This window comes from Seriola dumerili, unplaced genomic scaffold, assembly GCF_002260705.1.
Source record: "Seriola dumerili isolate Sdu_G_001 unplaced genomic scaffold, Sdu_1.0 BDQW01000149.1, whole genome shotgun sequence".
NCBI lineage: Eukaryota > Metazoa > Chordata > Actinopteri > Carangiformes > Carangidae > Seriola > Seriola dumerili.
In genome coordinates, this window is record NW_019174404.1 from 10124700 (window position 1) to 10137244 (window position 12545).

General features: G+C 41.8%; 1 protein-coding gene across 1 annotated transcript; it reads right to left on the minus strand.

The window, feature by feature from the left end:
- Positions 1–147: 147 nt before the first annotated feature.
- On the minus strand, positions 148–12191 carry LOC111225592 (zinc finger protein 292-like). Its single transcript, XM_022750566.1, has 8 exons — positions 12042–12191; positions 9863–10017; positions 8806–8884; positions 8351–8486; positions 7999–8201; positions 7511–7647; positions 6792–6933; positions 148–6651 (listed from the first exon to the last, which is right to left on the minus strand). Exons 1-8 carry the CDS (start codon positions 12189–12191, stop codon positions 496–498), a joined length of 7158 nt encoding a protein of 2385 aa, XP_022606287.1. The 3' UTR covers positions 148–495.
- Between the last annotated feature and the right edge of the window lie 354 nt (positions 12192–12545).

Consider the following 12545-nt stretch of genomic DNA (forward strand, 5'->3'; position numbering starts at 1 on the left):
GTAAACAAGTATAAGAAAAAAATTGAAAAAATGCCCGCAACACAAAAAAGACCTGCCCACAATATTTTACAAAAAGAACCAGTAACATTTTATTGAACACTTTGTGGAAGACATGTAAATATTACAGATAGGTCTACTAGTGTTGAAAAAGGATAAAATAAATACAAACAGAACTTGAAATCCCATAGGGATATATAAAAACATAGTTTTTCTTTAAAAGTCTCCATTTAGCAAAAGAAAAAAAACATCTTCAGTACTAAGCATAAATACAAACATGTTTCTAAAATCTATGCCCTATAGATTACCTGGTTATTATAACTAACATACATACTTAAAATCATCCGAGACATTTTTTCATTAAGTACAAAATAGGCCATTTCATCATTAACTGTGACCATTACTGTTAACAGTTGGAAATCTGATGCGTTAACAAACCATTCTGCAGCATAACTTCTCAAATCCTGAGTGAGATTGAGTTGAAAACAAAATACTGGGCTATGATCCGCTATAAAGCCACTTTTTTATTATGACTATGGGCCTCATGTCTTGTAGCTGCTTTAGCAAAAGATCAGCACCGTCTGAAAAGGTTTTATCCATGACAATCTTGACATTGCTCACTGATTTGAGATTTAAGGGATTTCTGAAGTCTACAAGGTTTTCACAGCCTCTAAATTCATCAGTTATTTTACTTTTCATTGCAGATTTCTGTTTTTGAGTTTGTTGTCTTTTGGATGGTAGTTCAGCACTAGATTTGTCATTTAATTTCCGTTTGGAAGAGTGGGTTGTCTCTGAGGTTTCCAAGAACTTAAGGAAGGAGTCCTCAAGTCCTAAAGGCTTGAAAGACCCTGACATGACCACGTCATCACGTTGTTCTTGGGCTGTAGGGGTACCAGGATTTGAGTTCTCTCTTGAACTGTTAACAGTCGAACGGTTCCTAAGTGTCTGCATCCTCTCTGGACAAGCTGGTGTAGGATGTGCAGGTTTCCTGGGTCGGCCTCTTTTAGATCCCCCTTCTGTCCCGGTGGAAGCTTGAGATTCTGCACTATCGTCGTTGGACAGCTTGCCATCTTCTTGGCCTATTCTATCCACCACCTCCTCTGTTTTCTGGTCAGTAAGCTTTTCACCCTCTTCTGGCTCTGTCTCCTCAGAAGATGAGCTTGACGCGCCCTCTGATTTGTTTGCATCTTTGAATCTGGCACGCGAGTACTTTTTGCAGAAAATGAACTGACTCCTCTGGTCTTCAATGTATCTTTCTGAGAGGCCATGAGTGGTGTAATGCTTAAATATATTTCTTTCAGCCCTCTCCACTGCATCACAACCTATGATCATGCATGGGTACTGCAGGGCTGACTTCTTGGTGCACATAGCTGATGCCTCCTCGTGGGATTTTAGTGTTGGTTTTCCAAAACTTGTCCAATGTTCAATGGACTTCCCTTCTTTCTTTTTAGTGTTTTTCTTCTTCATTTTGAATTTGTTTTCTACATTCTCTTTCCCATTAACCCCTGGGAAAAGCCCTACTGATTTAGTCCTTCTTCCGTCACTTGTTTTGGGATCATAAACATACTCGTGCTTTTTGATCAGGTGACGGAGGAGGTTTGATTTTGTAGTGTAAACGCGGTCACATCCCTCATACTCGCACCTGAAAGTTGGGTCAACTGAGCCACTCTCAGAGATGGCAATTTCTTTGTGATAATTCTTAATGTGCTCAATGTACTTTTCCACAGAGTTGAAAGGGAGTGCGCACTCTGGCCGGTCACAGCTGAAAGTCCCAATGGTCATGCTGGCCATCATGGCGGTAGCTTTGTCGCGAGTGAACTTGTGAAGTAAGAGGTAATGCTGCACTAATCTTGTGATTCCCATGAACACCCTTGAACAGTTTTTCACTTGACACCTGACTTCATTATCTTTTCCTATGCTGGGACTGCTCTCCTGTCCATTTTTGACACTAGTCTTTTCAGGATCAGTTTCAGTTTTGTTGGTAGGCAGGGATGCCTGATGCATGGCCCTGTAATGGAGAATCAAATTTTGCTGGATGGTGAATGCAGCAGTGCATCCTTCGTGAACACAGCGATATGGTCTATATGGACTGTAGGCGTTGTCTGTATCACACATTTTGAGGCTCAGCCTTTTCTGGATTTTCTCTTTCCTCTGAGATTCATCCTTTGTTGGTGTGTTTTTGGAGCTGCTGGGTTTCTCTGGGGAGGATGAAGCAGATGTAGTAGGAGAGCTGGACTTTGGCTCTTTTACTTTGCTCAATGCTGCATCTGATTTTCCTCGCTGCTCCTTTGCTTTGCTAACAGGACTGAGTTTCTCTTGTAAATTAGATGTCTGTTTCTCATCAGGACTCTGGTTTACAACAGCCACATTAGGTTGCTCTGGGGTTCCTTCAGGAACTGGTGCCACCTCAACTAACGACCCGTCATTCAAATAGTTCTGAGGTGAAGGTAGTCTTGTAACAGTTGATACGTCGGGTGTGAAGCCCTCTTTTACTGCATCTCCTGGTGAAGTAATTTGATCAACCTCCGGATTGTTTTCATTGTCCGTTTGAGGTGCAATTGCAATATCAAGTGGTTCTTGTTTTATAGCAGGTATTATAGCTGCAGGTCGTGTTGTGCGATTGATATTGGCATCCGTGGTGGCATTGCTAATAACCACATTATCTTTGTTAAGTCTAAACGCACGCCTGTTTCGAGCACTGATCCTTAGCTTCTGCATTTCTGCCTTTGACAGTCGATGGACTTTTTCATAGTGAATTCTCAACCCCGTCGTTCTGGTGAATGTTTTAGGGCAAATCTGACAAGGATATGGAGACAGTTTGGATGGTGTTCTTTTTAACTCCTCTATCATTTCTATCGAGAAATCGTGCATTTTAATCAAGTGTTTGAATAATGCCTCCTTTGTCATGAATGAATACTCACAATCATCCTGATCACATTTAAAAGGTTTAGGTACCTTTTCAGAGGGTTTATCATCACTTTTACTTGGGATTTTACTCTTTTCTATGTCAGGGGCTGTATCACAACGACTGACATTTTGCTCTAAGGACAGTGCACTCCGCATCTTCTCTTGAGCAGCCTCAATCAAATCCAACCTTTGAAAGGCATGTGAAATTTCCATCAGGTGATCCTCTTGATAAGGTACAGCGAGGCCTGGATTAGCCAACTCTACTGCCTTCTCTTGCTGGTTTTCAGGGGAAACTGTGAAGGAGCTAGAATAGTCCATTATATTTGTATTTTGGGGCTCTTGTTTCAACGCCATAGGTGACGTTAAAGTGGTCAAGCTACAAGATTCCTGTGAGAAATCCCCATTTGACATGTTATATATTGCTCCATTAGTGTCAGGGACATGAGGATCGTTGAGGAAATCAAGAAAGGATGTTGGCAGATCAGCCGTCAGGTCGATCTCATCTAAAGGTCTGCACTGCGAGCGTTTAGATAGGTGACCTCCGAGAGATTTGGTGCTAGTGAACTCTCTGAAGCATCTCCTGCAAATGACTTTGCCATCCTTAATGATAGCTGGCCATTTGGTCCGCTTGCTCAACCTGCTGCGTTTTCCTTTCTGCGTGTCCTGGTCGCCACCCTTTTCCTCTACAGGGTTGACTTCACATTCAGCATTATGGCAGTCCTCATCGTAAGGGAAATCTGTGTGGATGACACTATGTGGACTGAGCATGCCATCCCCAGAGTTGTCCATCTGGTCATAGCCAGGAGTTGACATATTCTCCGTTTTAATGATTTCATTTGTAGCTTTTAATGCAACTTGAGCCTCTGGACTGAGACATTTCATGGGAATATCAACTGATGAGCCTTGAGTAAGACAAGAGTTTTCACTCTGAGCATACGGAGTGTGGTAACTTCCTTCAGGGAGGCTGTCAATTGTTGAGATACTGTTTCCATTATCCAACTGAACTGTCATATTTGCACTGTTTTTTCTCACATCTACACCGTCTCCGCTACCCTCAGCATGCATAAGTCCATACTGATGCCCTCCATTATGCATTTGCCCTCCATTATCAAGCATCAGAGAACTAGACACATACTGAGACATCAAACTGGAATCTGAAGGAGCCTGTGACATAGAGGGGCCGTGTATAGCTGCCATCGAATTATCTCTATCAGATGGGAGAGACGCTGTGGTTTGATAAGGGTCTGCCTGCCACTGAGGATAGCTGCGGGAGGGGTAGTCATTCATGTTGAAGGCATCTGGATAGCAGTTATTCATGGGAGGTGAGGACCATGACTGGGACATGTCTGACTGCATCATTCCGCTGGAATTGTTTGGGCTTCCCCATGATGGGTAGAGTGTGGGGTTCACCATTGGAGTGATAGGCACAGGCTCCATTGATCCAGGATAACTTTGGGCAGGTGAGGTTGAACATCCCACTGGGTAATCCATTTGCTGCATCCCAAGTTTGTTGCATAGTATTCCTGGCTGATTTGATGGCCTGTTCCCCAGGTTCTGAGACTGATTCGGTGAAGCTGGCCCACTTGGCGCCTTTTTTGCTGTAATTTTGGCGACCTTGTTATATTTCTTTGCCAACTTCCAGTCTTCAAATATTTCAGGGTGTTGCTTCTTCACATGCCTAGACAGACTTTTGTTTGTACTGTATGCCCTTGTACAGTCATTATATGGGCAGCAATGTAGGTTCTCCTCACTTCCAGCAGTAACAGCAGGTGTGCTAGAAGGATATCCTTGCAGCGAGGATGGAATTTCGGTCTTGATTTGACTTGGAGAAATTATCTGTGGCATTGCTTTTGGAAATTCATTACCTTGTACATTATTATGCCCCTCTCCTTGCTGACTTGCCACAGGGTTTGTTGCACTGGGGACAGGATATTCGGGAGGAATCTCACTTTGCCCAGCCACATTATGGTGCGCGAGTGGAGCCTCCGGTGATGGCTTGGCATCAGCTGGTGCTGTAGTGGGGTTTGTCAGTGGAGTGTAGCATTTCTCTGGTTCTTTCATTGCGAGATCTGCCACTGGGTTCAGCATGCTTTCAATCGAGTGTTTAACTCTTACAGGAACCGGCTCGTTAGCAGCCTGTGGTGATCTGCATGGTGATGTGTTTTCCTTTGATGCTTCCTTCATATAAACATCTGAATTAATCCTGTCGAGGCAAACAGCAGTTGAGGATGTGTCGTCTTTGCTCTGGGTGCTCTCGAGAGGTGTTCCGACATTTGGAGTGACAGGCGGGTTTTGATTTGTGATGGGCAAGTTGATTACCATGTCATTTGTACAATGATTCTCTTGGTGAGACAAGAATTGAGACTGTGAGTAGAATATTTTGCCACAGTTATCCGTTTGGCAGGTGTAGGTAAGGTAATGCTGAGCCTCGTGATCATACAATAAGTAGGCCTCACTGAAAACTTTGCCACAGTTAGGGAACATGCACTGGGCCTTAAACTCTGGGTGTGTTTTTCTATGCATGAGCAGCTCAGAATTGGAGTTAAAGTTGGCCTTGCAATCCAACTGTATGCAGATGTATGGTTTGCTGCCACAGTGCATCTGCAAATGATCATTAAGATGTCTGACGTTAACAAACTGCCTTCTGCAGTATTGGCACACCACTTTCTGTTTTTGTATCTCTAAAAACCTCATGGCCTCTTCATCGTCCTTGTGAGATCTGACGTGAGCCATGAGGTTACGGAAAAACTTGAATGCCTTGGAACAGTTTTTAACAGGACAGAAACAGTCTTGACTTATCTGAGGGTCAGATGTAGTTTGTTCTACCTTAACAGGAGATGCCAATTGGTCCCCAGTTTGAGATTCAATTTTAACAGGGCTCATGCTTGTCTTGGCAGCAACCTTTGAATTTTTTGATGGACTTTTAGGGGACTGAGGTGGTTTGGTTACTTTCCTTGCAGCTTTCATTGCAGCGAGTCTCTCTTTGCAAGATTGCTTTACATGTGATGCTACATGTGGCTCTAAAACCTCCCTACTTTCAAAACTGTCAGCACAAATTGGACAAAGATACACTCCATCTTTGAAATGCTTCTGAGCGTGGCGGACGATTCTGTGACCCAAGAACTCCTTGTCACACAAAACACAATACTGCATGTAGGCTCGCCAATTTCTGAACCGAGCAGACACAAAACCCTGCTCCCGAAGTTTTTTAGCCTCTCTGTTTTTTTCTCTTTCATCTGTGATTTCATTGAGTTCATTTGTAGTGGTTAACAGAAAATCCTCCAGGTCTCTGTATTCAGGGAGCTTGCCAAGTGCACTTTCCACCTCTTGTTCATCTGTGTCATTGAGTGTGTCAATAGATGACACAATAGCTGCCTCCTCGCCCATCAGTGCCAAGCAGTTGCGTTTCAGTGTTTTCCAGTCCCAGAACTCTGGATCAAAAGGCCACTGTGTCTTCAAGGCCAGCAGTAACTCGCAGCGTAAAGAATTGGGCACTGGTAGACTCCCATCCTCCTCAGGCTTTTGGTCAGGTTCGTTGTACAGCGACTCCACAGCGTAATACGAGTCGACGGTAGGCTGGAGGAGGAACTCGGTCAGCTGGCATGCACGCTTAACCTCTAGATCTGTTGGCAAGAGGCAGGAAATAGTCTTGCAGATGGTAGATTTGCTGTCCTTATGGTCACTGGAGGTCATTTTCAGAGCTTGAATGCACATTTCCACACACACTGGAAGCCCCACCTCTCCAACCTACAGAAAGAAAAGAAAGTAACATAAGCACAACAGATTTGATTTAACATATACAGCACACTATGAGTCATTATTGTTGGTGTGAATAGTAATGTCAAGGTTCTGTTACCAGCTACAAATGTGTGGACTATTTTTCTTACCTCGTTTTGGATTACTTTGATGAGAAACAGAATATGACAGACACTTCTGCAGAGAAGAGCCATCTCTTTGCTTTGCCCAAGAAAAGCATCAGCAGACGACTCTAAACGCATGAGTAGCTTACTCCAGAACAGTGTGAGTTCCCTGGAAAACACAAACACAAGGAAAAACATTTTCATCATCAATTAAACTCCAGACTATTTTTCAATTAATCATTCGGTCTATAAAAGTTTAGGAAATAAAATAATACCATAGTAATTCCCTAAATCCCATTTCCTAACGTTTGTTTTGACTGTCTAAGAGCCTTGACGTATTAAATAAACTATAATGTAAAACTATGAAAAGCAGCAGATTCTCATGTCTAAGAACCTGAAACCATCAGATGTTTGGTATTTTTTCTTGAAAAATGGCCTAAATGATTAATCGATTATCAAAACTTTCAATTTTCTATTCAACGTCTACTTGTTCTATTTGAGATCAAAAAGTACATGTATTCAGGTTACAGATAACCACAAATATAAACGTGTACTAAACTGCACACTTGTGTTTTAACTAGACTATTGCTGATGCAAAGCAGTTGAGGATTATTGCACGTGTATCGCAGAGATTGCTTCAGTTTGGATAAAAGTCAATTGCATAATAAATATGTTCCATGACAACTGTACTCCTGAGAATAATTTTGTAAGTGTTCTGAGAGTACTTATCTGAAACAAACACTTACCAGGCACAGTAAACATCTCCTTGAAGGAGCTGTCGCTTGAGAAAGGCAGAACATAAGCAGAGAGCTCCTTTTTCGTCTCCCTCTGACTCCAAGTTGCAGATCATTTCAAGAGCATCTTTACAGTCTATTGACGCAATCTAAGAAGAGATAATGAAAGGAACAGTCAATTGAAATGAAACTACATAAAGGCCAAATTTAACAACACTGTTGGGACATTTTATTGATAAATATCTGAGTGATTACTAAGTGAGATTCACTTTCGGTTCAGTTTTGGAAGATAACTATGCATTTTCATTGCAATAGTCCATTTGTTTCAATGAAACATGAAACTTAAAGCCATATTTTACTTCCAATCATGTTACACAAAGTACATTACAACTTAAAAACAGCCCAATTGTTTTGTTTCAACAGCAAAGTACTTGTTCAAGGGTTAAATTTCATGACTATGTGTGTACAAGGAGCTGTGTTGCAGTGTGTAATTTCTTAACCTCTTCCATTAGCTGCTCCTGATTTTTTGTCATGCAGATGCAGAGCAAGTAGGTTTGTTTGAAGTTCCCTTTTCCTTCATATCCCGGATACTCTGAGCACATCTTTGCAAGGACAGCAGCCTTATCAACACTTTCCACTTTGATTAGGTGCTTTATTCTCATGTTCAGAAGCGTGGGACCTTCCAATTCGAGATACTCGTGAACTAAGAGACAGACAGGAGAAAAAAAGAGGACAAAGACAAAATGTGAGAAACTGAATGAGATGCAGCTCAGACCATAATTTCATGCAATTACAGGAGTACAGCTTGGTGCGTCTTCAAACCAATACAGATCTAAGCAAGTGACAACTAACCTTGCTCAGTTTGAGGGATTTGATTGGACAGGATGCTGCTTAGTGTGGTGTTGGACCAGACGCCATCCTGCTGCGCCAGGACTGCGAGCAGGCAAAGCTGTGTGCTCCCACTTTCTTGCAAAAGGCTGTGTGCCAACTGCAACAGAAGACAAATACATATGCAGTAACTAAATTACTAAAATGTCAGTGAGTCATACTTAAAATGTTACACAGTCAGGAGTCTGAAATAATTGTTACAGCAGAGTTACTGAAGTGAATTTGTGTCAGCATCACAGAAGTCACATCATTCTTGTAAAGAGAACCCACAGACCCCGACATTTCAACCCATTTGTTTTTGTTACATCAATGCTGAGAAAAACCAAGTGCATTCTAATTACTAAACAACATCTCATTGCTTATCACTGCAAAGATAACCCTCAGAAAAAAAGTGCACCAACAGCCCTGGGGATACTGACCTTCATGGAGGACTGAAACTCCTCCCATAAGGCACCAGGGACATGGTGGGGCAGTAAGAGCAGCAGCTCTGCACAGCTCCTGTGAATCCAACACAGTCGTTTGTTAAAGCCAGATTTAGGTCAAGGATGTGCACACACTCCACAAATTAAGGGTAAGCATATAAGAATAAACTATTCACAAACTGTCAAGCGGTAAAAGTCAGAGTGGCATTTCGGAAATGTAACAGAGTGGTGGGGGTTACAAATCAGCAGCAGCAGGAGTGAGACACTAACATCCATCAGTGTAAGTGTGGGTTTCTTATTAAATAGTCACTGTTGTAGTTATGTTGGTATTAATGAAAAACAACAATAATTATAATGCTCAGAATGACCAAAATATATAATTGTATAATTGATGATTAATTAACTTACATCCTTGAATTTAATAATTGTCATTTCTCTCCCTTCATTTTGTGTACATGCTGTGCCTCCATGTGCAAATTTTACTCTGTAGCTCATCCCAAATATGTCGAAGCTCCCCAAGAGGTAGCCTACATTTCTATTCTGTATTGCAGCCTCAAGGTCTTTGACTTCATCTGAGCAAATTGTGCAAATAGCTGAATAGGTCTTGTAGACTGTTTGCAGAGTATTTACAAACTTTTCATATCTAAATTCCCTTTGGGATTTGGGGGTCTTTTGTTTTATGCTTATTGTCAAATATTGTCCATCTTTAATTCAATATCTAAATAGATTACAGTCTGTCTTTGGAAAGTCTCTGCCCAAAGACAAAACTATGCCAGTGGAACTGCAAAGCAAACAAAATGTTATGTCTAATGTTACGTGCACATCCAAATTCGTGTAACCTATTCAGTTTCACATTAAACGCTAAGACCTGAATGCTAAAACTTAATGCAGATACTTTTTCCAAGATACCAACTGAGCATTATGTTTGTGTAATTAATGTATAACACATATTACAGAAAAGCTCTTAGGAGAAATGGTGTTTGAAAGAATAAAAAAATACAGGCATAGAAGAACTTTTGTTTCTGTTGACATGCACGTCAGACTTTCTACTCACAGTGCTAACTTTTCAAGTAGGAGTGGCACGTTTTCACATTCGGAGGAGAGACAGGAAGCGGCCTTAGCAAAGCTGAGGATGGCCACAGTGTAAACCTCCAGCAAAGGCAGTGGATCCTCATCAGTTTTCCAACGGCCGGCATGTTCCACAAGGACCTGGAAAAACATTAAAATATTACAATGAGAAATGCGGATTCTGCACATCTTATAACAAAAAACTACTCTGCAAAAATAAAAATCTATGTTTTTAAAAACACGGGTGTATAAATCATGAATAGATTTGCCTGAATAATGTGGTTTATCAATTAATAATTTGAGTCAATCTAGAAATAATGCAGAACAATCTACATTTCCAGCTTCTTAAAAGTGAGATTTGCTGTTTTTCTCTGTTTTATGTAATTGTAAATTTAATTTCTTTGAGTTCTTGGGTGACTGGACAAATAAAACAACCAATTTGGAGATGTCGCCTTTGACTCTGAGTAAATCTGGTTGGCATTTTTCACCATTTTCTGACACTTTAATCTAAAAAAAAATATCAGATTAATCAATACTGAAAATAATAATTTGATATTTTGATTAATTTTTAACTGCTTTTTTTCCCTTATTATAGATTTATTTATACTTTTCCATAGCTCTGTGGTCAACAGGTCAAATAAATTTTGACTTCATCAGTAAAAGAACCAATGCAGGCATCATAATCATGACAGCGTCAAAAATCAAAGCTATTCAGTGAGGGAAAGAAAAGATTTAATTCCTCTGTGCTACGACTGAGGACAAACTGTAATGGCAACTTTCGATGAATGGAAAACTTTTAGATTTGTGGTTATCTTTTATTTCAAGAAGCCACAGCTAACTTTTAGATGAAGACAAAATGTCATACTTTCACAAACTATCTTAAAAAATAGGTTTTGATGAATATTTACAATGTTATTACATCCTGATTATATAAGTTGTACAGCACTTAAAACAACAAAGCACCAAAGTTATGTGTGCTTCTGCAAAAAAAAAGCACTTTTTTTCCTCCCCCTCTTTTTTTTCCATCACTCAGCTAGAGTAACGCCTAACCTGCATCAATGAAAAGTCCCTCCATTTCTTCCACACACAGCACTCATACAGATCAATTTCATCCTGAATCACCGTTATTCCTGCAACTGTTGTGCTCGTTTGAGATAATTCTCCACCATGACTTCACTGCACAAAGCTACAGCTCAGTCCGAGGCTCGTCCCCTTTTTCTCAAATAACTTTAAGCTGAATGAATTCCTCGCTGCCTCGTAGCGTGGTATAGAAACAAACCTATAATCTCACACTAATGTGGTGCAATGGCAGTAATCTGTGCTGCATCGCAGGTAAATGGAGACCTCGCATGATATTTACGTGGTCAGGGCAAATTAATGAGGAGGATGTGTAATGGAGTCAGTGACCACTGCCACACTTTCCCTTTTAAATCACTGAGCCTCACTCAGCCAGCTGCAGGCACATCGGTCGCTATAACACTGACATCAATTTCACATCTTTTTTTTTTTTTGGTGCTAGCTATATGTTTATAATGAACACCTCCCCTAGTGTGGTTAGCTGGATTAATTAGTGCAAAAGGCCTGGGCTAGCACCTTGAAAAAAATCATTGATCTTTCGGTACAATAAAGCAGCTTTCACAAAAGTAACCAATTTTTACACCAAGCTAAAACCTAAACAAGCATGGAGATGCACAGTTATAGCGTTTGAATGATATTTCCTACAGCGAGTACAATCATGTAATTTAGTGCATTTCAATGCAATCGCCCAGTAAAATCTCGCTAACGTAGCTACCCATTTTTTGCACAGCATGACCACTGCACAGGACAGGGGGACCCTGCATACCAGCTAGCAACATTCATCTGCTGTTAGCTATCTGGCCTGGAAAATACGAGTAATACATGCACAGTGCGCATACATTGGTGTGACTTCTCGCCACATGGATAGTTAGACTTTGCAAATAAGTACATGACACGGACAAACATCATTGAGAGAGCAGCTGAAAACCACGGAGGAGTTTTTTTTCCCCATCTTGAAATGCCAGGCAGCTAGCTAGGCAGCTAGCCCCTTAGCTACATTGTTGTAGCAAACGTAGACGCGCATCCTCGGCCAGGAAGCCAGAGGGGCTGCAGGCTGCCCGGGATGAGCAGCAGGAGAACGGGCTAACCTGGCAAAACTCCTGGCAGAAATGCAATGAAGCTTCCAACGGAGACTGCGAACTCTCCTTCAAAGCTGTGGTCAGACCCTGGAACCGCTCTCGGAGCTCTTCGATAGCTTTCCGTGTGTCATATTCCTTCTCTGTCTCCCCCTCCGCCATCTTCACAACAATCACGACCGCGTACGCACAGATGTTACGCTGCCAGACTCGCACACGCACGCGCACGCAGAGGGGGTGGGTGGGGGGGATGGGAGAGCACACAGTGTGCTCCACATACCCCCACGCACCCCCCCCCCCCCCATCCACCCTGATGTCAACAAAGCATCCATGACCTTACAGTGCCACAAAATCACACTCCACACAGGCTGGATGTGATACATTTGCTAACCAGGTAATCTCAGGATGACTGGGTGTCTGGGTTCCCCTGACCACCCCAGTGCTGCACAGTCCATGCCATGATGCTGCAGGGTAAGCTGTGACCTCCAGACAGTGAGCATCATCACATGAACCTCA